The sequence below is a fragment of the Cynara cardunculus genome, assembly GCF_001531365.2.
Source record: "Cynara cardunculus var. scolymus isolate 2C chromosome LG 4, CcrdV1, whole genome shotgun sequence".
In the NCBI taxonomy this organism is placed as follows: Eukaryota; Viridiplantae; Streptophyta; class Magnoliopsida; order Asterales; family Asteraceae; genus Cynara; species Cynara cardunculus.
The window spans coordinates 15,419,960-15,444,622 of record NC_037531.1 but is presented as its reverse complement, the minus strand read 5'-3'; the positions used below and the strand labels follow the sequence as shown (position 1 = coordinate 15,444,622).

Here is a 24,663-nt window from a genome sequence, read left to right as displayed (position 1 = left end):
AAGTAGAAGTTTTTTAAAGCTCAACAAATTGGCAGAAAGGCGCGTGGTTTAGCGTTTCAAATCACAATCTAAAATCATGTTTTCAGAACCTGAAAAATTAGCCGCCACGGCACCAATCCAAAACATTTCACCAATTTGGAATCCCTGGACCCGCATCCGACGTGTCAACTTTCCATTCGTCCTTTCAAAATTTTCATCTCAAAATTTTTACTAAAAACACTCTCACCCTCCAATCTCCATTCCCAAAACCTCAAAATTTTTGAAACCCAGTGAAAATGGCGGCATATTCTTTCGCTATATTACTTACACTTTCAACCCATTTTTTTCACCATCGCTCTCTGCCAATTTCTCTACTGGGTTCGTTGGATTCAAGGATTGTTAATCAATGGCGGACCAGGAGAACATCTATGGTGTGAGAGTTACCCGCCTGGCGAAGAAGAGAGCGATGGAAGCGATTGTAACTCAGTTGCAACCTCCGAACAAGAAGAGAGTGGTGTTGGGTGAGCTCTCGAATAACTTGATTCCATTGGAGAATCCAAAGGTGGGATCTGATCTTGTTCAGAAGTTGAAATGTGGAGCGAAGAAGGTGAAGAAACCTGTGAAACTAGCAACAGCAGCAGCGAAAACCCATGAACTGGCTGCGAAGGAGATCGATGATCCATCGATTGACCCTCAGATGTGCGAACCCTATGTCTCTGATATCTATCAATATCTACATAAGATGGAGGTGCCATAATTTCCCCTTTCTTTTTTTCAGTTCATATTTCTAACTTAATTCCCAATTTCAAGGGTTTTGATCGAAAAACTTTAGGGGTTTGATAATTGTTTGTTAATTTGATTCATGGGTTTGCATTGAAGTTTTGCGATTTCTAATTTGAATCCAGATGGAGGAGAAAAGAAGACCATTGGCAGATTATATTGAAAAAGTGCAAAAGGATGTGAATGTGAATATGAGGGGTGTATTGATTGATTGGTTGGTGGAAGTTGCAGAAGAATATAAGCTTCTTCCAGATAGTTTGTATCTAACCATATCCTACATTGATAGATTTCTATCAGTAAATGTTCTTAACAGACAAAGACTTCAACTTCTTGGTGTTTCTTCAATGCTCATCGCATCGTAAGTATTTCAATGCAGGTGTTTGATGTATTCGTTTTAGCTTTATGGTTTGATTCTAATTGTAAATCTGAAATCCTTTTGTGATCAACAGAAAATATGAAGAAATCAGCCCTCCACATACCGAAGATTTTGTTTACATCACTGATAACACCTACACCAAGCAAGAAGTAGTGAAAATGGAAGCTGATGTGCTCAAAACCCTCAAATTTGAAATGGGAAATCCCACAGTGAAAACATTTCTTAGGTATAAAAACTGCACAAGTTCAATCTCAGTTATGTTGCATTTAAACCAATGAGATTTCGAATGAATTTGCTAACTTTGTGTCATCCTTTTGTGTTGTTGGTTTTCAGGCGATTTACCAGAATTGCTCAAGAAGATTATGATGTAAATCTTCTTTCTGTTTCCTTTTCTTTGATGATCGATTTGTTCATTACGTAAATGCTAATTTGTGTATTCTTTTGCATTTTTTCAGACACCCAATTTGCGGTTCGAGTTCTTGAGTTATTATTTAGCAGAATTAAGCTTGTTAGACTACAGTTTGATCAAGTTCTTGCCTTCTATGGTAGCTGCATCTGTTACTTTTCTTTCAAGATTCATACTCAAACCAAAGTCACATCCATGGGTAAGAATTATGTACACTCAATTCCCTGTTTCATCAAAAGATGGATGTGAATCTTAATGAGTTATAACTTACTAATTATACCCCATCTACAGAATTTGGCTCTGGAACAGCTTTCTGGATATAAGCCATCAGATTTGAAAGAATGTGTTGAAATTCTACATGATCTGCAATCTAGTAGAAGAGCTGGAAAACTGGTAGCAATTAGAGAAAAATACAAGCAGCATAAGGTTTGTGCAACATTTGCATATTTCAAATTTGTTTGAAGATCTTGTTTTCTAGTAAAATCTGATCAAATTCTTTGATTTCTTTACGACAGTTTGTATGTGTATCGGAATTATCTTCGCCTTCAGTGATACCATCTTCCTTCTTTGAAGACATGATCAAAGAAGCATAGTTTTTGATTCAGAAAAAAGGGTACTTGTTGATGACACCAAACTGATGAAGATCCGCATTCGAAATATAGAAAGATTGGAAGCAAGATGTTCTAGTGCTTGATGTTTTTTAGAATGATTTGGAATCAGAAGCAGGTGATTAGGACAAACACAGACTGCAAATCTGGATAGCAAACAGAGATTGATTAGTTGTTTAGATCAAAGAAATACATTTTAATGGTGTTTTATAAATTTTTGGTTGTTGGTAATAGCAATATCTAATAAAAACAAAGTTGAGTCACATTTTTGGGCTTGTTGCTTTGCTCATTGGGTAAAGATTTCTTGGTCAGCAATGGTGCACATGAATTGGTTTCATAAAAGTATGGATTAGTTAACATGGCTTGGAAAAGTTTGGATCTTGCAAGTAAAATATCAAACCTTGACTTGCTGCTTTTTTATCTGATAAAAATTTCAGAAAAAGTCTGATCTCGAGTTTGGTCTAATTTAAAAAAGCTAGGTTTTGTCTGTTAAAAATAAGAAATTAACGAAATTAACTTTAGACATGAGATCTGACATTGCACATCAACTCGCTTAGGAAGCATAACATAATCGCCTATAATTTGTGATGAGTTGTAATGTTGTTTTAGGTCAAAGTTTGTCGTAACTCAGCTCTTCTGCATGTGGTTTTAGATGTTTCCTTATTTACATTGTTTATCGTTTGCCATGCATAATTATTGTGCGCAAAGGATTCATACTTATTCCGCATATTTTTTGTATCAATATTTTACGACCATTTGGATTAATTTTGTTGTTCGACTGGCACCATGGATGGTCCATTTCTAGTTTGCGCGCATCAACATCATCGCTTTTCCTTTTTACATTTTCCAATGTATGAATTGACTTAATTTTAACGTAAAAATAAGTGCATATAACATAGTATAAAACAAGTGCTTATTGCACCTAGATATAGTCCACTAGAATACAAATAAAAACAATGGATAGTATCAAATAGGCCATTCAAAAAATTTACCAACACAGCGTGAACACTCGAAAAATTGTTGTTAACGTAGTGTTTTGTGGTAAATGTTTACCAATAAGAAAGGTGCAAAGATCGTGCCAATACGCTAATAATTTATTTCTACGAGTCCTATACCCAACCAAATTCATGCCACATTACCTACAACTAAACAAAACCATTCCATGTCTACTACATATACAACCTCCATGAACAGTTTCAAGCCATTTTAGGTCATGAAAAAGATTACATACGGAAATCCAAGATGCAGACTACATTGTTCGAGAAGCAAGCACCGATCTTGTCACCTTCTTTGTTCCAGCAAACTTCAAAGATCCCACCACTTCCAACGTAAGTTTTGACTACCTTCGCTTCCTTCACAGACCATATGTGCATGCATTTATCCAATGATCCACTTGCCAAGTACTCGCCATTCGGGCTAAATGCAACAGAATATACAGGATCGCTGCATTCAAATCAACAAAACTAACGTTACAATTACATTAATGGATTTTTGCCATATGGGTTTAAAGGTGGATGTGGAAGTTATAATATAATGTAACATTTCAATACACATTTGAAGGTGGGTGTGGAAGTTACAATCTTGAGACAATATAAGGGTATCTACACTTGTTCTCTCCTTCTCACGAAATTGAAAATTTCTCACATGATCCTGACTCTATATGTGTGTTTCGTAAAAACTAGTGTTCATATGTATGGTTTTCTTTCCATGGTTAAGTTTGCGTTTTAACAATGCAGCACGTTATTGTTCTATAGATGCAATGATTATCAAGAACACGTTCCAAAAAAAAAAATCTTTGAACGTTAATATTGTACCCATGGGCAACTAAGCTGTGAAGAAGGCTCCCTGTTTCCACATCCCATAGCTTTATTGTTGAATCGAATGATGCACTGGTCAGCAAGAGAAAATACAAAAGTAAATATGAAGCAAAAAATAATATGTAAAGATAGTTAACTGACAGAAACCTACAAGGACACCATTGAGTTAAGGGTAATTAGAAAGGAAAATTGGAAGACATATATATACACACACATTCATCTGGACGTATGCACATGTGCATACAACTGAAACTATTTTTTAGTTTTTATGCATGTGTTCATGTTATGCACATGTGCATACCGGACAAATTGCTTATTACTTGTATGCACATGTGCATACTGGACAGATGAATGAACACCAGAGTGTTCCTCAATTTTTAATTTTCTTGTGGTTTTCCCTTGAACCTGACTCTACATATATATACACAAGAGCACCAAACTTTATTGAGTGATGGTCGTACAAGTTTGAACATGAATTTGGTGCATTTTTATTTTCATAAGAGTTTGAACAGCACTTCCACAAAGCACAAGGGCTTGCATCACTAGAAAGGATATCAGATGAGGAGAGAGAAAGGTTGCAAAATATTGCTTTGAAGACTTCAAATGAATAAATTGCACACAGAATGGCCCAACAGGTCCTTATCCAAAAGCCAAATATACAACCCCAATCCATTAGCTTTTAGCAACATTTTTTTTAATATTAATTACTTAATTCATACCACAAGAGAGAGATGGAAATACACTAAGAGTCTAAAAAGGCGATCACTGATATTAAATGCATCCATGCACGACAAGACCATAATAATTTTGCCGGGGTTTTCTAAAACAGCCCGTGAGGTGACCTAACACCAAATCTCAAGATTGATCTTTGTAATGCCAACTAAAACATTTTTTTTAACACAATTAATTTGCACGAATATGATACAGACTACAGAGTCGAAAATATTCACATTTTGCCTCCAGTCATGTCACATGCAATGCACATCACTAGGAGGAAGTATAATTATGCTGGGTAGAGTGTACTGCAAATTCAATATGTCTGACAAGTTGTATGTGCATGTGTGTGTTAAGTCAATAACGACAAATAGACAAAAACTTTACAGAGAAGCGTATTTACCTTGCCAGGACTAATTGATGGTTAGGATTATTTGTTCCTGGACCTGTGGGGCTCCATCTGATGGTATATATCTCCTGCAAATTAATAACATAGTGTCAAGTATGACCAAAAGCGATCATAACATGTAGGAAAAGCATGTAATATGTCGTACCTTTGTATGTTCCTTTAAGTCATGCAAGCACGTATCCTGCTTCAAGCTCCATATCTATATCAATGATTAATTTAAGTAATTAATCCAATTGTAACTATTAACCAACATGTAAAACATAGAAAGTTCCATCAACTATCCTATCACTAATAGCAAGGGGCATTTGGTTTGATGGAATGGTTTTGAGGGATTTGGATTTCATGGAAGGATTTGGAATTGGAGGGATTTGGATTTGGAAGGATTTGGAATCTTTAATGCGTTTGGTTTGTAGGAGTGCGAATGGAATTGAATTCCATTATTTATAAATAATTACAAAAATCATTAAATTACCTTTTTATGAATTGATTAGTACAAAACAAATGTTTTTAACATATTTTAAACAATTATTACATACAAATCCTACAAAATCCCAATGAAATACCAACTCCATGGGATTTCAAAATCCTATGTTTGTAGGATTTCAAATCCATTAAATCTTTCAAACTAAACATCGGATTGGAATGGAATTCAATTCCAAATCCAATCCAATCCAATCCCGAAAACCAAACGGGACCTAAAAGACGACGAGACATTTTCTAAGAAATACAAGTACATAAGCAAAAAAAATGATGATGTCATGAAAGGGATATAGCAAAGAGGAGGAAGATAAGGAGTGTTTCTGAAGGATAAAACTGTGAATGCATGTAGCATCAATTTCTCTCCATGTATATGAGAAATATGGGCATTTTATGATCGTCTTTCAACACCCCCAATTTTTTTAAACTAAAATTGCAAGCCTACAGTCATGATTGACCAAGTTCTCCATAAAAGAAATTGCTTTGGAGATATGGGATACCTAAAATGTTCAATGCAGGATCTTCCATCAACATGGCTACCAAAGGCTGTTATGTGGCCTACTATTTTATCCAAAAAGAAGCCTAAATATAGTTTGGCAGCTATATTTAGGTTTATAAACACTCGGTTACCTATTTACAGAATACCAATTTCCTTCAAGTGACAAATATGTCTTTTTATTTAAGTTTCTTCAATCTTTGAATTCTCTCCAACTATGTGCAATTTCTAATTTAGACTCACTCTACTTGCCTTGGATTCATCTGATTTGTCAAATTGGTATGTGAACGCACCAAAAACAGGTTTGCGATTTGTTAGGGTTAGTAGCATATCTGGCAATACTGAAAGAATTCCAAGCTTGACCAGAATCCCACTTGCTACATCTCATCATTTCCTGTATAGATCATATCCTGCATTCACTGACAATCACCACCAATTATAATATTCTCATATCACTATGCCATTCTGTGTCGTAGGAGTCCCTACACTTCCATTTCCAACACTGGCTCTTATTTATTCCACAACTGTCAGTGAGTGCCTTAACCCCTGACAGCCTACTAGAACAATTTCAAATATCTAGATTGTCGCCCATCAACTGCAGATTAGAGGTCTGCTTAGACTTTAACTAACACGAGGATTCATTAGTCCTGGCTATATATATGATACCTCAATGTCTTAAGCTTATACACCACTACTAAGATAAAAACTTATCCATGATAGCTAATGACTCATTATCCATACACCAGATTATTGGAGATTAAGAGACAGAAAAAGTGGAAGAGAATGGGTGTCAATTGCACTCATTATGACCTCTAATTGAGCCAATTTAGACTCGATCAAGGTATATAAGTTTTGGTTCCTGTTGAAGTAATTATGAACATTTGCGACCTAGAAGGGAATAGATGTGTCAGAAATGGAGGCCGTAATGGGGATGATAAAGAAAGGGGAAAGAGGTGGAGGGAGATGCAAATGAGTTTATGAGAGATCAAGAGGTGTGAGAGAGCTGTGGCTTGGTGGTAGGGAAGAGTGCCAGCCCTTATGAGCCATGATGAACACACAAAAATGCACTATATCAAAAGAAGACGCTTATGCCCCTAAAACATCAAATCAACATTTGGACATCACCTTTCTCAAAAGACTAGCAATGAGCACATAATAACTTAGGTATCTTCAATACTTTGTTACAGAATATTCTTGTCCCAAGCATATTTGGAAGTATATGACCATGATTGGTTTTGGCGCAATTTGCTAAAGTTTAGTGAGACAAGAACGTCACATATAGGACCAATAACACATAATTAGAAAAGAAAGCATCTCCCTAGCACATCAGCAGTTTAAGCGCAGCGGTAGCCCTGCAAGTCCGTGTTCCAAAAAAAACTCTACCACACAAATACAATAAAAATAAACAATCACCTTCGCAGTGGAATCATCTGAACATGAAGCCAGAAGTGAACCTGTAGGATCCCATTTAATAGCGTTAACTTCACCCTGGAGTAACATCCAAAAACTTGTTAGATGGTAGAGCAACAGAAATTTAGATATGAAGACGTCAAGGAATTTCTCATACACCAATATTATGCTTAACTTCCTTCTGATTTCCGGAAGTAATAACGATAGTAAAATATATCATGCACACACTTGATAAGCTATTGCATATATATTACAAAAGATGAAACCGAACCCCCGCTAAAGTGTCATGAATGTTACAGTAGATACAATTTTTCTATAAACACCGTCCCCGGCACCATAATTACATGATTCAAGGTGTTTCGATTGATTGTTACTATCTGGTGTTATGACTCCACATCACACACCGTACGTATATGCCAAAAACTTCAGCTGATGACAGAATTCAACAATACAGAACCACAAAAAATTATTCTGCTAAAGAAGGCTACAGATTCCGTCAAGATGAAGAAACTTATAATATTGTAGCCGTTCTTGATTATTTTGGCCAATTGATCTTCCAATATGCTACTTTTTTAATAAGCAAAGGCCCCGATGGGCATTGAGAAGAGGTTCCAATCTGCAATCTCACAGTTAGTGTGAAGCAGAGATGACCTCTGGATCACCCTTGTGGCTAGGCAATTTGAAAATAATCACATAAAACAATTCTCTTGAAGCCTAAGACTTAAATATGCATGCCACAATAATTTGCTAGGAAAAAACTGTTATAAGAAAGTTAATCAGAAAAGAAAATAATAAGGGACCTTTGACCACTAGCACGTACCTGATGCCCCATAAAAGTTTTTACTGGTCGATTATCTCCAACTTTGCAGACATATATCATGTTGTCAGTTGAGCATGTTGCAAATGAGACATTGTTGCGCCAATCAACATCAAGAGTAGGAGCTGCAATGAAAGAAACACTTTAAAAGGACATGGATGACAATAAATTAACAGAGGCTTAAATCAAACTAGAATTATTGCCTACTCCCTCCTTCCCACAAGAACTGCCTTTACCTTTCTAGGGTGTCCCGCAAGAATTGTAACAGTTCCAGTTTCAGAAAACATTTCAAGTAAGTTACCCAGCACCAACAGTAATCATTATCAACATGATTCATTTTGGTCCACACCATTTGATTTACTGATGTGCAAAGGTAACTTGGGCATTATGGCAAACAGGCAGTTACTTCCGCTAGTATGTGGTGATAAAACATTGCAATTCCTATGCAATGAATTGGAACAAAATTATAAAATACCAGAAACAATAACTGAGATTTGATATCACACCTGCATGAAATTCAAACTGTTGCTTCCATTCCCCAGTCTTAATGTCCCATACAATTGCAGTTTTGTCCACACTGCCACTTAGAAGATAGTCTCCTTTCTTGTTCCACTTCAGAGAAAATATTGGTCCTTTATGTTTTGTTAATGTACTTACCAGCTCCCCTAAATAAAAATGCAACTAGTTAGAAACTTAGTAGCAAAGGATTCTGTGGAGTGGATGATAGAGCAGAGTTGCATTTGAAAGCGCCAGATGAATTTTTAATTGCATCGGATCTCCAAAATTAGTTGTAGAATCCTACTCCAAAGCCCAAACAGAGCATTCATTTTGTCACCTTCAAAGTTAATGTAGGTTCTTGGACCAGACAAGTCTTCAGAACTATCAACGTTTAAGCGTCAAAACTTCATAGTCTCTTCTCATTATCACCACAGCTAATCGTCTCACTGTTTATCCATTCTAGACTCCCTTTTCTTATGTTCAAGAGATAAGCATTTGACTTCAAAAGCCTATTTTAAAACAGAAGAAGCAATCTAGCTCACCGTCTATACTCCATATTCTGGCTTGTCCATCATAAGAACCTGTCGCGAGTAGTGTTCCCTCGCCCTACATAAAGCAAAGAGCGATTATATGAAAAACTGGACTACTGACATCCTCAAAATCCACGTCACAGTATTTGGGAATGATAATGAGATATCATGAAGACAAGCAAACCATAATCTTGCAGTAAAAACTCACATTCCAGTCAAGCGTGGTTACATCCTTGCTCTTGTCACTTGTTCTACCTCTGTAGTGCTTCAAAACAGCAACATCTAAGGGCCCCTTTTGTGAATTAGAGCTACAAGGTCCATCACCAATTGTCCAAATTCGAGCTGTGGAATCTCCAGATCTAGAATAAGCAAATATAAAATCAAGTGAGAATCTAGCATTAACTGAATATTATCAATAAAATGTCAAACAAAAGAAGAGCTAAAAAAATAAAAGTATATTGTCGAAGGGAATGCACACACCCAGATGCCAAAAGAGACCCAGCTGGACTCCATGCGCATACAAAAACCTGTGACAAAGGGTTGAAAGAGTCAATTGATCATTCAATATGAAACCATGAAGCAGTCTTTTAACCTTGTTTTCCAATTTGCACCGAACTCCTAAACCGAAATCCAGAACTAAGATCCCATAAAGAAAATATTTCTGCTAGTAGACTAGAGCCAGACTGGGATTGCACAAAAGCAGTCAAAGCTGCTTATTAGCACCTGTAAGAAGTACTGCGGGCGTTTGGTTAATAAGAGGCAGAGCTTCCCACATTATTCCTTAAATTAGCCAATAAATGATTAGCATTGTTAACGGAAGCATCAATGGCCCTTCTCATAGTAATTTATTGCCCATCTTCACTATTATTTAATGATACCAGATTATAAATCTTCATACTAAACATTACACGCTATTTCACAATTATTAGTACAAATATTACTACATTGCAACCACACCTCCTACATTGCTAATAAAAACATATTTTACTACCATCATATGCTTGCTTTTATTTTTTAATTTCTAATAAGTAACATTTCATTTGTTTTTTAACCGTAATACTTTCTTCTGTTGTTAGTTTACTAACTATTCCAATCCAGATATCAACTATGAAGTTCTATTCTAGGCTGTTTTTTATAACTTGAAAAAGAAGACCTAACACGAATATTCAGAAATGAAATGGAAGCATACAAATAGCGACTCGCTATGATTACTGATAAGTAATACCTTGTTCAGCACTTTAACTTCAGAAAAGGATTTTCATATCAAGCACCATTTATGCTCACATCACTTTTGAGCTGACATTTAGTATTTTATTTCCTATCAATTACATACTTCCACTCATGAGCAAAAATTACCATTCTGTAAGCAATCGCAAACCATTCTTATTAACCAAACAAACTTGAGGGGAAAAAAAGGTTTTGTATGCCATGAAGAAACCCTAGATATTTGCTTTACACAAATGCCCACGTACACCTCTCTCAAGTCTCATGCTTTCAACCCTCAAAAATTGATAAAAGCATGATTGGATTTCTCACCAACCCATCCTTGCAAACATTCGCCCTACGTTCCCATCCAACTCAAACTACAGTTATTAAAAATGTTCAGTAAATCAAAGATTTTACCACAGCAAATGGTAAACAGGAACTGGTTTCTGTAAATTACTTAGTTTTATGTTAATGACAACACTAAGATATTTATTTTCTTTCATATTTTTCATAATTTACCTAAATAAATAACACAAGCATTGTATCCTAACTAGCTGGGGTTGGCTAGAAATGAAACCCAAGAAAGTTAGAAAGTAGTGCAACCCAAAAGCAAACATAAGAGGTGAATTCCCCTAGGGTTCCAATTCATTACGTCCTTCCATGCATGCCTATCTAAAGAAAACGCCTTAAATATGCTCGGTTGGTAATGCTTTCCTATTGGTCCGAGTCTCCTCTTTCCAACTGGTGCATTTAAATGTCTTTATCATACCACGTCAAACACTATTGCCTCAACTTCTCCTTTCAAGTGCCATCTCAACCTACCATATATCCACATTTCCATCCCTATCCATCATTGGACATTAACTTATTGAAATACCTTTCTTTATACCTACTTTCTATTATTTGTGTTATCCCTAAGAGCAACTACTTATGTACTCAAGGCTTTTAGTTTCTCTCAAACCCTATTAACTAGAATTTTCTATATACTTCATATTTTCATTTAACTTTGTTAGATTAAACTTGTAAGGTTACTTCTGGTTGTTTTAATATTGATCAACACTTTCAAGAGCTTTACGTTAGGCATCCAAATAGATTTTAATAGAAAGTATAACTTTTACTACTTAACCACTTCAAATTCATCACCATAGACAAAGTCAAAAAGTTTAAATAAGTTATGGTCTATATAACAAGTTAAAAAAAAGAACATTGTTCTTTATCCCCCTTCAAAGAAAAACTCATATCAAATAAGAGTAAATACACTTAAATGAACTCCCATTTTCAGGTCCCTCGTCAAAATGGAAGAAATAATGTACTACTATATATAGAGTAACATTTCAGAAATCGGAGATTTACACAGACCTCAGAAGTATGACCTTCTAACACGGTAACATCAGAGTTGGGAATAAGAGAAGACAAAGATGTTGAGCATGTGTCAATTTCCATAGGTTCCGGTCCTATTTCACATTGCAAGAAACATATTGATGAGTAATAAGAAGCAAAAATAAAGAATATAACATGTAGCTAGCTTTATGAGGGTGGTGAATCATGCCGAATATTTCTTTTTTTGTTTCACACTGGTTTTGTTTATGATGAGAATGTACATTACCTTCTGCGGTCACATTTTCTTCCGGCTGGACTCGTGTCTTATCCTCGTCACGTCTACCATCAGCAAGATCCTCATTCTTCTTTTCTTTGTGTTTACCCTTGTCTCTTTCCTTTTCCTTTTCCTTTTCTTTTTCCCTTTCCCTTTCCCTTTCCCTCTCCCTCTCCCTCTCCCTCTCCCTCTCCCTATCTATCTTCTCTTTCTCCAAATCTCGTTCTTTGTCCCTTTGCTGCTTTTCCTTCTCTTTTTCTCGATGATGGTCTTGTTCAATTTTCTTTTCCCTTTCTCGAAGATGTTGTCGTTCCTGCTCCTTCTCCTTTTCGCGAGCATGGATGCGTTCCTTTTCTCTTTCTTTAGCATGCTCCTGGTCATTTTCCTTCTCTTTTTCTTTAGCATGTTCTTTCTCCTTTTCTCTAGCATGTTCTTGTTCATGCTCCCGTACTGAAGTGGTATTTTCTTTGCTCTTTTCTCTATGTTTAGTTTTCTGAAGGTTTTCCTTCTTTTCCTTTATCATTTTTTGTAGTTCATAAACATCCTTTGTGATAAGATCAATAGGTTGTATAAAGGAGAAATCTTCATCGATGTCAGAATCATTCTGGAGACCCCAACAGGCACCGGTTAGTCCAATAAACTAAAACATCAACCCCAGTAGAAGTAATAAAGATATTAACTGTTCTTACACATGTCAGGTTTGCTTCTAGCTCAAGGTACTGAATTCCTTTCTGCACAAATGTAACAAGAGCACCAGGCGGAACCAAATTTCCATCTATTGTACTTTTATTCAGCCCTGCCTCATAACCTAATGTGAAGGCAGTATGTGTGAAACCTGAAATATCCTTCTAAGTTAACATACATAATTCAAAAAAGTATATTTATAATATAAAGAGATGAGTTGAGAATTTCAGTAGGCTCTGTATATTTTAACTGTTGACTTGGCAGTTATTTGGTTATGGAAAAAACATGTTAATAATGCCACATAAAATGGTCCCTGGAGTAGCATTCTTTTATTCTTTACAGCTACCATTATCTTTTGCAGCTGGGTAATCAAAGCAAATAGAGAAATTATATTTTGATTCTGTTCAGGTGCCCCCTTGAACAGAGCTTGATTCTTTTGTTATTAAAACAACCACAATGCGCATTGTCAATCAGAGAATTTCCCTTGAACTTGCTTGACTTGACTATCCATTCACAGGACCATATGCCTCAACCAATTGCAGTTTGTGAAATCTATAAAACAGTAAAATTGTGGAAAATAGTGGGCAAGGTTCAAAGATTATGCTGTTTCTCAAAAAGGGAGTTTGTGGAAATCTAAAGCAAGCATAATTTTAGGAAAAAAAAAAAGGACCCCCTCTATTCCACCAGTTCACAAATTGAGCACAAAAACATCAATTTAGTGATGCAAAAGCTGAATAATCTTAATTAGATTACAATATTAATAGAATTGTCAATTGAGTGAAAAGTGGTGCATCATGCTTGTAGTACGCTCATAATAATTCAGACTAATATATCGCATTATTAATTTCGAAATATCTAGCATATGCGGAAGGGAAGGATACTTAGGCCTCCTCGAGTTGGATACTTGTCTTTTTGCCTTTCTGGTCTTTTCTGTTTTCTTTCTTGCAGGTTTCATTCTGGTGGTTAGTCTGTTCACCTTTATGGCTGTGAAGGATCTATTTGATTTCGGTCATTAGTTCATATATGAATGCTGCTTTTCATTTTTATTCCATGCTTAGATCTTAGTTTTCTGATTGCATCTTTTTGGGTTCTTAATTGCCCATATTAATAAAATTCTGCAGATCCCCCCTCCCCCAGTTGGGTCCAATTGGGGGCTAAGAAAATAGTTTACCTACTAACATAAGCCTTCAGGTTTAGCCATTTCCATTTTTTCATCATCTCATGAGTCATGATATTCATCCTAGTCACTACGGGCGTATTTGCCCCATTGATACATCTGAAGGAATAAATGTTGGACTCATAGGATCTTTAGCAATTCATGCGAGGATTGGTCATTGGGGATCTCTAGAAAGTCCGTTTCATAGAATTTCTGAGAGATCAAAAGGGGGAGAGGCGAATTGATGTACTTATTGGATCCGTTGGGACTGACGGGCATTCGCTTGATTCAATATCGATGAATCTCGAAAAGAGGATTGAGGGTTGGAAACAACTTTGTAAGTTCAGACTTCAGAGGAGGTACCATCCTTTATTTTTCTTAACAATTGCTATTACTAAGCCTGCGGCCTGCCATAGGTCCCCTTTTAAGACTTGCCATCATGTTGATTTATATGTGTTCTTAGCAGCTCTAATCTTCTTTTTCTATACCAAAGTGTCTATGTGCACCAATTCTTTGCCTTGATCTAATTGCCATCCACTAATGCACGATGGTTGTGTGTAGATCTAGTATGCTTCTTCTTTCATGCAAGCTTTTTAGCTTTTTTCCCGTCAACATATGCAAAATCCACAAAAAAGAGGACCAAAAACAGAAAAGAGAGCAATTTTTTTCAGGACGTGAACTGGAGTATATTCACATAGACAGAATACAAACACATATGCTGAAATGAGAAAACTTGCATTACATTTCTCTTTAATTTTAATCATGTGACCTTTTAACAGAATAGGAATACAAAAGTTGTTCTCAACTCCATACTTGGTTTCCCAATTAGAAGCTTGACACATCCACATGAACCACTTCTATGAAAACAAAGACAGAATTGTGTCAAGAAGCACGTACTTAAAGCTATCTCCCTTTCCTAGAGGCCTAGACTTAGGATGCTACATCTATACTTGTCATAAATAAGTAACTTGGGTGACACATATCATCTTCTGGTGAGTCGGTTTTCTTGCTTTCCCGCCTAAACACGTATCTAAACACAATTTACATTAGTGGTTCAATTAGACTCATTTGAACGTATCTGGACACAATTTACATTAGTCATTCTTCAGAGTTATACTTCAAAGTTATTTCAAGAGTACAAGTCTGAAGAGTCATTCTAAATTTACTTCTAAATTTAAATTCAATTTACTAATATAGTTTCATTTCTAAATTTTTTATTCTAGGGTTAACTTCATTTTAACTAATTATTGATATAGTTTCATTTCTAAATTCAAGTTTGAAGAGTCATTTTCAGAGTTATTCTTTAGAGTTATACTTCAAAGTTATTTCAAGAATACAAGTCTGAAGTAGCATCATACTTTCCATGATCATTCATATTTGTAAGATAAGTTCCTGACATGATTTATTTTTTTCAAATTACCCCGTGTAATACACGGGATTGAACCTAGTTGGTAATAAACCAGGACATTGGAAAAACAATTAATATCCAAGGCTAAGAGATCAACCACATATACAATAGGTAAAGCAAATTTTCTTAAACCTTACCTATCTCTACTTGACTACATAAGGCATCAAAAAGAGGCTATACCAATCATCTACATGAACTGTTCTGAACGCCGATTACATGTCGAAGAGAGAACTGGAACAACATAGTTCACCATCACCACCAAAAAAAATCATTTCTCCAACCATAGCCAAGAGATCGTAAGGCAGGATCAAGTAACTAATGTATGAGAAATTAATGTTCTATCAGCTAACATGGAGTATCTCAAAACGAACTTAGCTCCATAGGTATTGTCTTCTAGAGCTTTTGCCTGACTTGTCTGTAACACCCGAAGTATTTGAGCAATAAATGTGGGTTGAGGCTTGACGATAAATGTGTTAATGAAGTTAGCATAATAATTCAAACTTGTTCTTGGCAATAGTTCGAGTGACCTTAGTGAATGCATCAAAGTAAAGATCCCTGAGAAATATAAGTATAGCAGTAAAGTGAGGATGTAATTTCATTCTTACTGAACATATCAAAGTAGAGCAAAGGATATGATTCTATGTGAACATATTATAGTAAAGTAAACTATATGATGCTTAGTGAACAAATCATAGTAGAGCAATAAACATATCGCAGTAAAGTGAGGACTCAAATCTTAGTGAATGTATCAAAGTAAAGTTCCCTGAGAAAGTGGCTAAAGATATTTTAATAGTTAATTTATCAATGAAGGGCTTTTGAAGTATCCAATGAATTGTTGACTTGTGTTTTATGAAAAGCTTTGTTAATTAAATGCAAAAGTCATCAACTCTACTATAGAAACCATGCCTTTCGGGAACAATTGAAAGTCTTGCAGGCTTCAATACCTAAAACAAAATAGTAAAATAAGCTTCTTCAAATTCATTCCAAACCCTCACCACCACCCAAAAACTTATTTCTCCAACCATAGCTGAGAGACGGTAGAGCAGGGTCAAGTAAATAAATGTACGAGATATAAATGCACCATCAACTATCAGGGAGTATCACTAAAAGAAGTTAGCTCATTTAGGTCTTGTATTATAAAGCCTTAGCATGGCTTCTTCCTATCCTCCTTACATAGAAATTTGCCAATAAAAAAACAAATTTCCCAAATAAAATATAATTTGATCAAGTCCAAAAGCACATCCAACTTTGGCTTCATGAAGGACCATAGGACACCTTTCTTAACCTCAGATGCTATACCATTGAGGAAAATTTGGTTGGCTTGCTGGCTATGGAGTAGGTATGCTCAGTGGCAAAGCCACGTTGGAGCCAGAGAGGGCATAGGTGCCTCCTGGCATTTCAATTTTTCTTAATGAAATATATAGCCGTAGACCGTAGTCATATGGGGTCCCTCTCTCACAAGTCACAAGCCTGCTCCATGTATAGGAAGTAGGAGAAATTTGGACGGTAATGGGGGTTATCTTTATATATAATGCAATAGTCCCTAAAGTTATTCTTCATATGCACTTTTGGTCCCTTGAAAAGTGAAATTTGTGTAACACAATCTGTGGTTACTTTCATCATTTATATAGTTCCTGTCCCAAAGTTAATCTATACTTTTTTCCATCTATTTTATGTTTTAAGTAAAAGGAGGGTTGGTTCACTACAATTAATACACCTCTCTAGTTTATTATTACAAGTCAATCTCAATTATATACGTTTTTTCACATTCCATTAGTATATTGTTAAAAAAAGAAAAAAGACAACGGAAATCTAAAAAAATTACTTTATAATTTATTATAAGGTTTTAAACCTCTGATTGGAATTAAAAAAGACTATCACACCTATTAGTGCTCTATCAAATTGATATCATAGATATGCTTTAGAAAATGGAGACTTGTTGATCGTGATTCTTTGTTCAATATGTTAACATCCGTGTTTCATTCTTATAAAATAGTCGGATAGTTACATTTATTTTCAAATTTTATCATTTCATCCATATATATCATTGTGTTTGCTATTTTAAAAATTAATATTTAACTTTATTTTTGTATACTCGATGCTACTCCACCACTGGGTATGCTTGAAGGCTTACAACTCTGTAGCACATTCTAAGTATTACAGAGGGTCAATGTTCAATTTAGCAAAGGTTGGGAGACTAAGTACCTTGCTTCTTTAGTAAACCTTTCTTTTTAGCAATTGGTTCGCAATTTCTCTTGTCATGTAATTTTGATTCATTATAAGGAAAGCAATTTATGTTAATGAATATCATATTTCCGTTCCAAGCCTGAAGTAAAATCAATATCCTTAAGAAAGTCATACAAGGAAAGTAATTTGAGCTCCTGAATATTATTGTTTCCACTTTCCATTTTAAGCGTTAAGGAAGATCTATATCCTTAAGAGTTAAGAAAGGTCAGGTAAGGAAAGTGATTTATGCTCATGAATGAATATCATTGTTTCCATTTCAAGCCTCAAGTAAAATCCAGATCCCTCAAAAAAAGTTAGATAATTATGTTACGTGGGCCTCAAAAAGATCACAAATACAACTTTTTCCCAGACACACCGCTTGGAGAAGTTTACTTGGTAAAGAAGAGTTAGAATTACCCAAAAGCCTAATTAGCTACAATTTACAGTAAAATTCATATTTTAAATCGAAAATTTAATAAGTTGAACGTTATCTTAACAACTCTCAGCCACACAACACCTTACTTTCTGTGCTGTAATTCTGAGTTATTGCACCATTTTTGATGAGAAAATTATGTTTATGACTGCTCTAATTGCGTAACCCGTTAAGTCAAGGCTTCAAACATTGCTTGATGCATCCGAAATTTGGAGCAAAACACAACGTATGAAATGTCCAACCAACGAAAAGAAATCAAGTCATCTTAATATCATACATTTAGTTAAACTTCAGTGACCTAGCCCCAAACACAGTCCACTGACCGCAATACATCAAAATCCAAGCAATTCAAAATCGGAAAGGAGAAACACATTTTTCTCAATCTTGCAACAATCGGCAAAAACAAACAAGCATAAAAACAAAGTGGAGTAAGAACCGACCTGATTCATGAAGATAGCGGTAGACAAGATAGTTCAACTCTCGCGAATTGATGGTAATCATTGCAAAATTATAAACATCCAACACCTAATTCGATTTTCTCGAGAGGAAATTGATTGAATTCAAGATAACTGTAGACAGGAAGGGTTTTGTAGTGAAGGGGTTAAAAAGGGGGAAGAGACTTCTCAAACGGATCATAATCCGAGTTTTTAGTCTTTCGGGTGGTTCGAAGTTCGAACCCGAACACGTTTTCTAAAAAACATCTCCAAAATCTATAAAAGGAAAATTAATAGATATTAGAAGGGTATTCGTACAATATAACAAGATATATTTAAATTTTAATATTTTATTTTATATTTGTTTTTGTCGATGTTATAATACAAATTTTATATTTTTTTTTCTTTTTTCAAAAAAAATAATTTAATATTAATTATATTATTAAAATATATAATTTTTATTATTGCAACACATTTTTAAAAATTTATATGAAATAATACTAATTTCATTTTATTTGTGAAATAATAACATATCCATTGTAATATTTTTCTTCACATCAAAAATTTTACGTTGCATTCTCGAAATTGGAAGAAAAAAAAGGAAAACAAAACAATTTTTTTTATCTATTTCTCCAAAAAGAAGGAAATAAAAGGAAAAAAAATAATTTTTCATGATCTTGATCAACAGAAAAAAGAAATAAAAGATGTCATTTTTACCAACATACCCTTTAAAAATATATTCTTTTAGAATGAAAGATTGGATAGTTTGTAATTTTTAATAATTTTTTAATTAGATTTAATGTATTTCCTTTTCTTCTCTTTCCTCCCATGTTTGCGGAAAAAGTTTTAGAAGAAAACTTATTATTATTTTCTTTTTCTTTCTTTCCTTTCTCTCCTAATTTTTTTTTCTTTCAAAAACACGGGTTTTTTTTTAATTTTCCTCCATTTAACTTTTCTTTTCTTTTTCTTCGTAGAAAAGAAAATGAGAATACATCGTTAGAGAATTTTTAAACTTACAATTTTTTTAGAGAAAATTTCAATTTTGGTCCCTAACGTTTGCAGTTTTCAAGGGATGTCATTTCTAAACTTCAAAATTTTGGATTTGGTCTCTCATCTTTATCAATTTCCAATGATCTCGATACATTTGTCTAATAGTTGTTAACTTTTTTTGTTAAGTCCGATCAAATGAGGGCTTTTTTTTGGAAGAGTGTCACAGGTTAGTAATCCCGACAAATTGTGACTGAAAGAATTCAGTCCTGATAATACATGAGGGACTAGATCTGAGTTTTTGAAGTTTAGGAATGATTTTTGTTAATACTTCTCAATTTAAGTTTTTATAGAGAATTATATAAAATTAGAGTTTTCTTTATTTCAGATAAATTTTTGTGGAACAAAATAAAATATATAAAATTCAAAATAAAGAATAAAAATATTCATTTTTTCTATTTCAAAGAATCTATTAGAGGTGTTAATGTAATTAAAAGGATCCGGTTCACAACAACAACCACTTCAAACCATAAAGGTGGTATCTGATTGGTTTGAGTTTAACTCCAAAGGTTAGAAACGATTAAGATTCAAACCAAAAGGGTGGTATCTGATTGGTTTGAGCTTTAACTCAAAGGGTTAGGTTAAAACCAAAAGGGTGGTTTCTAATTGATGCTTTTCTTTGGGCATGGTTAGACCTTTACCTTCTCACAAATCCACCAGCTCTTCACCAACTCTTTTCCATTCAAAGCATTGGATTAACGATGCCAACGCCAACGCCATGACCCTGTTCGCAAGCCCTGACCCGTGACATTGCCGACGACCCATGCCAAACGGTATAAACCGATACCCAGTGTTTCCAATTTTCTCAAACCTTTCCGGATTGAAACCAAATGGCTCACCCCATGATTGTGAATCCCTATGGATGGCCCATGCATTCACCAAGACAATTGTACCACGTGACACGTCAAACCCTCCGATTTGTGCAGTCTTCTGATGGTTCATGTGGCACCAACAGCGGTGTTGCTGGGAATAGTCTTAGTGTTTCGTGGACAATGCATTGGATGTAGGGTAGGTTGGGAAGATCAGTCTCCTCTACCAAACGTTGGTCTCCGATACGTTCATCGACCTCTGCTCTAGCTCTCTTTAGCTCATCGGGATGATTTTAGAAGAAGTGACATAGCCCACTCTAGTTTGCAATTTCTGAAGCTTCTTCTCCAAACCTTGAAAATCAATCCATCGCAAAAATGGGATGAAGTCTCCAGGATTTGATGCTCCACTCACTTCAAACAATAGCAATACTGAGAATATATGTTATGAACAAAAATGAGTTAAACCTAAAACGATTAACAATCTGAAACTAAACCTAAACCATTAATAATTTGAACCTAAAACCAAACAATTAATGATTTGAACCTAAAACCAAACAATTAATGATTTGAACCTAAATAATTCCGGACGTGCATTTTGTTTATGTAAATATAAGTATAAATATAAAATAATTTTAACTGAAAGTTCCAATTCCCCTTTATCACATTTTGACGCTAGTCAATCGAGCCCCTTCCTACTCTCGTTGCTCGATCATTTGCCGATGATGAAAAACGCCCTTTTATTTCCATTTACTCTCGGTTTCCTCCTTTTCAACGCGACCCTAGGGTACACTGACCAACTTGCATGCCACTTCATTTTTGCGACAAGGCTTTGCCACTTCACAAAGCCGTATCGTCAACTTGACCAGCTCTACATTTTTGCTTAATCATGCATTGTTGATTGTTTCTAACACGCTTTCATGACTCTTTTTCACATCTTGTAAGTTATTAACGTATATCTATATGAAAACACACTTGAACATCAATTTCACATCATATCATGCCTCACAATTAAATATTTAACAAATGTTTCATCACAATAACGTACCGAGTCATTTTTCGTTTAATTAACTGTCCGACATCAATCTCAACCCATTGTTTTTCTAATACCTGTTGAGCTACTAACTCAACTTTAAAACAAAACATCAAAATCATAGCTAAAACTTGGTTTCTACTAATATGTTACTTCCTACTTTGTTCTTGTTCCAATAACGCATAATATAAATTCTTATTTTTTTTATTAACTTGGATATCCAACCAGCTATGTGAGCTGACCAATCCCAAGGCGACTACCTGCTTTGCAGATAGCCCGGAGTCACCGCATTTGAACCTTCGTGGCTACAAGAAGATTTTTATTTCTCTTTGGATTTGAACCTGAGACCTGCTGATATTTTTGACTTTTGAAGCCAAGCTCAAATCAATCAGAGACCACCAATATGATTAAATTAATCTACTTTAGAACTATAAAATATTGATCGCTTTATGTTGACTTTTCCTAATCAATTGTACGTTTGAGTACCATTTATTTTTTCTTTTAAAGACATGTTTAGAATAACATAGTTAAATACAGACAACATATAGCATATAGATGCGTGATGATTTATCCAAATGAGCATTTACTTGTTAATTAAACAAAAAAAACCAAACACCAATTAATAAGATACTAAATATGCTACAAAGATTTAGAGGTTATTTGTTTACTTCTTAATAGTTTCATTAAGAGGCAGTATCTGAATCATTAAGAGGTAAATCTTGTTTGACAAAAAAAATTTGTCTCTTAATGGTTCTAAAACCCTCTGAATGATTTTGTATCATGAACATTCCTTAACTATTAAATGTTCTGATTTCATTGTAAACAATTACCAAACAATTATATTTCATTTTACATTATATTATGAAAATCTCTTAATCATTATACATTAAACCATTCAACAATTTCCAAACAACCACCTTCCTCACCAAGTAAACATTGGTCCCCAAGTCAATAATATTCCATTAGCCACCATGATTCTTACAACTTGTTCTTAGTCAAGTAAACCTTGGTCCCCAAGCATATATGTCAATTAATTTCTATCGGTATGTATCTAAAAAAAATACAATTATTACATTTTATTAATTATTATATTTTTTTATTAATAAACTTTAACTTCTAATTTATAATAAGTTGATAAGTGATTTTTTTATAGAAAAACATAAGTTATTTCAAATAAACAATCCCAAACACTCCCTAAATGACATAATTACTCATGAAGTTATAATTAATAAGAACAAAAATATGTAACAAATAAATAGTTTTATTAAAAAACAAAATAGACCATGCAACCAAATGGGTGCTTATTGTTTTCATGGTATTGATACATAATACAAGTCAAGTCTTATAGCTCCTTAAGAACATGACTCATTCTTTGGCGAGCTCTGCACATCGCCTCTAAAGGCTTGTTTTTGGGCATGGATAGACCTCTGCCTTCCGACAACTCCACCAGCTCTTCACCAACCCTTTCCCATTCAAAGCATTGGATCAACGATGCCAACACCGATGTCACTACCCTGTTCGCGAGCCCGGCCCCAGGGCACTGCCGACGTCCCACCCCAAACGGTATAAACCGATATCCCATGTTCCCCATTTTCTCAAACCTCTCCGGCTTGAAACTTAACGGCTCATCCCATAACTGTGGATCCCTATGGATGGCCCATGCGTTCACCAACACCATCGTGCCCCGGGATACATGAAACCCACCAATTATGCAGTCTTCAGATGGTTCATGTGGCACCAACAGCGGTGCTGCTGGGAATAGTCTTAGTGTCTCGTGGACGATGCATTGGATGAATGGCAACTTGGTTAGATCAGTCTCCTCTACCAAACGTTGGTATCCGATATGTTCATCGACCTCTGCTCTAGCTCTCTTTAGCACATCCGGATGGTTTAGAAGAAGTGACATCGCCCACTCTATTGTCACTGATGAAGTGTCTGTTCCAGCAACTAGCAATGTCTACAAAAAGATGTTAGGCCCTGAAGTTGGTACAAACTACGTGTAATGTGAGCAGAAGTAGGTCATGAGCATGCATACCAGTATATTGCCTTTGATTATATTGTCGGTATAGTATTCTGGTTCTGATTCCTGTAAAGAAAGGAAAGCATCGATAAATGTCTTGGCCTTCCCGTTGTCGAAAGAACCATGGTGTTTACTCCTACGTTCTTCGATTAGGCTTTGGGAAAAGCTATCGAATTTAGCTTGCAATTTCTGAAGCTTCTTCTCCAAACCTTGAAAATCAATCCATCGTAAAAATGGGATGAAGTCGCCAGGATTTGATGCTACACTGACTTCAGACGCTTCTCTCATTATAGCCTTAAAGGTACGAGCCTCCTCAAAGTCATCCACCTCGATCCCATAGAACCGTTTGTCTGCAACAATTCTCATGATTATGTTGAAAGATAAACCTTGAATCCTGGACTTCATTTCTACTCTTGTGAAATCTTGCCATGCATCTCGAGAAAGAGACTTAATTAATGATCGCACTTCGTCTTGTCGGACTCCCATGTAAGCCTTGAGTCGAGCCGTGGAGAAGAGTTCTAGTGTGACAATGCGGCGAAGGTCCCTCCAGAGACGTCCGTAAGGCACAGCACCCACTGTGGTGTGGTCATAGTCGAGATACTTGCCACTTAAAAGGAGTGGCCTGTTGGCTAAAACCAGATCGTTTCTGGTGAAGCACTCTTCAACAGCTGGTGGAGAGGTTACAACAAGCACAGGGCGAGAGCCGAAGCGAAGAGCCATAATAGGACCATACTTGGAAGAAAGGTGGTGAAGGACTCTGTGAACAGGTTGTCCAATTAGATGGAGATGGCCAATTACTGGGAGAGAAGGTGGAGTTGGTGCTGCATTTCTCCCCTTTTTGGGTATAAGCAGCTTGAAAATCAAAATGAGAGAGACCAAGGATAACAGATAAATGAAGAAAAGATGTTCATCCATGATCAGGATCACCTTGCAATGTGTGTGGAAATATACATACATACACACATATATATATATATATATCTATGGGATGTTTTGATTCTTTTGTATGTGAATGGAAGCAATTGTGGGGGAAATGTTTGGGCATCAAGGCATAGATGTGGGGCTTCTCGCTTGTGGCTGTTTCTTAGTTTGCATGTGATGTGATGTCACTGGTTATCAGGCCACTTATTTTGACCTCTGTACCAGGATGAAAATATACGAATTAAATCTTGATTTTATTGTTATATTTTATTTTTTATTAATTTTATAATACGATTTTATGTGTTTAAAAAAATTAATAATAATTTTATTTTTAATATTAAATCAATTATTTAAAAATTCTTATTTTTTGTACAATTT

At 35.3% G+C, this 24,663-nt stretch overlaps 3 protein-coding genes and 1 pseudogene across 5 annotated transcripts; 1 reads left to right on the top strand and 3 right to left on the bottom strand.

The window, feature by feature from the left end:
- Positions 1-385: 385 nt before the first annotated feature.
- LOC112511574 (G2/mitotic-specific cyclin C13-1-like) lies at positions 386-2,397 on the top strand. The gene is made up of 7 exons (XM_025117251.1): positions 386-727; positions 885-1,117; positions 1,209-1,361; positions 1,469-1,502; positions 1,591-1,740; positions 1,833-1,967; positions 2,057-2,397. The coding sequence occupies exons 1-7, from the start codon at positions 386-388 to the stop codon at positions 2,132-2,134; spliced, it is 1,125 nt and encodes a 374-aa protein (XP_024973019.1). The 3' UTR covers positions 2,135-2,397.
- A 756-nt stretch (positions 2,398-3,153) lies between these two features.
- Positions 3,154-18,601, bottom strand: LOC112511063 (WD40 repeat-containing protein HOS15-like). Of its 3 annotated transcripts, XM_025116449.1 has the most exons (15): positions 18,465-18,601; positions 15,546-15,920; positions 12,807-12,952; positions 12,130-12,721; positions 11,883-11,977; positions 9,798-9,844; positions 9,526-9,676; positions 9,330-9,393; positions 8,796-8,954; positions 8,293-8,414; positions 7,476-7,550; positions 5,235-5,288; positions 5,084-5,157; positions 3,964-4,038; positions 3,154-3,592 (listed from the first exon to the last, which is right to left on the bottom strand). In XM_025116449.1, the coding sequence occupies exons 2-15, from the start codon at positions 15,550-15,552 to the stop codon at positions 3,373-3,375; spliced, it is 1,881 nt and encodes a 626-aa protein (XP_024972217.1). In that variant the 5' UTR covers positions 15,553-15,920; positions 18,465-18,601; the 3' UTR covers positions 3,154-3,372. The 3 variants fall into 3 exon arrangements, 2 of the variants coding, with proteins under 2 accessions (XP_024972217.1, XP_024972216.1); XM_025116448.1 differs by lacking the exon at positions 15,546-15,920; XR_003069060.1 differs by lacking the exon at positions 15,546-15,920 and having other exon boundaries at positions 3,501-3,592; positions 3,964-4,043.
- A 1,480-nt stretch (positions 18,602-20,081) lies between these two features.
- On the bottom strand, positions 20,082-21,128 carry LOC112510917 (annotated as a pseudogene).
- A 1,464-nt stretch (positions 21,129-22,592) lies between these two features.
- On the bottom strand, positions 22,593-24,279 carry LOC112511745 (cytochrome P450 81E8-like). Its single transcript, XM_025117472.1, has 2 exons — positions 23,380-24,279; positions 22,593-23,301 (listed from the first exon to the last, which is right to left on the bottom strand). Exons 1-2 carry the CDS (start codon positions 24,277-24,279, stop codon positions 22,687-22,689), a joined length of 1,515 nt encoding a protein of 504 aa, XP_024973240.1. The 3' UTR covers positions 22,593-22,686.
- Between the last annotated feature and the right edge of the window lie 384 nt (positions 24,280-24,663).

Bases quoted from the DNA above. Each gene is read 5' to 3' on its own strand.
- LOC112511574 (XM_025117251.1), top strand. From the start codon at position 386: ATGGCGGACCAGGAGAACATCTATGGTGTGAGAGTTACCCGCCTGGCG. The intron at 728-884 runs GTGCCATAATTT...ATTTGAATCCAG, and splicing joins AATATCTACATAAGATGGAG to ATGGAGGAGAAAAGAAGACC. The intron at 1,968-2,056 runs GTTTGTGCAACA...TCTTTACGACAG, and splicing joins AAAAATACAAGCAGCATAAG to TTTGTATGTGTATCGGAATT.
- LOC112511063 (XM_025116448.1), bottom strand. From the start codon at position 18,525: ATGATTACCATCAATTCGCGAGAGTTGAACTATCTTGTCTACCGCTAT. The intron at 11,978-12,129 runs GTAATGTACATT...AATGTGAAATAG, and splicing joins AGAAAATGTGACCGCAGAAG to GACCGGAACCTATGGAAATT. The intron at 7,551-8,292 runs GTACGTGCTAGT...ATGTTACTCCAG, and splicing joins AAACTTTTATGGGGCATCAG to GGTGAAGTTAACGCTATTAA.
- LOC112511745 (XM_025117472.1), bottom strand. From the start codon at position 24,279: ATGGATGAACATCTTTTCTTCATTTATCTGTTATCCTTGGTCTCTCTC. The intron at 23,302-23,379 runs GTATGCATGCTC...ATCTTTTTGTAG, and splicing joins TAATCAAAGGCAATATACTG to ACATTGCTAGTTGCTGGAAC.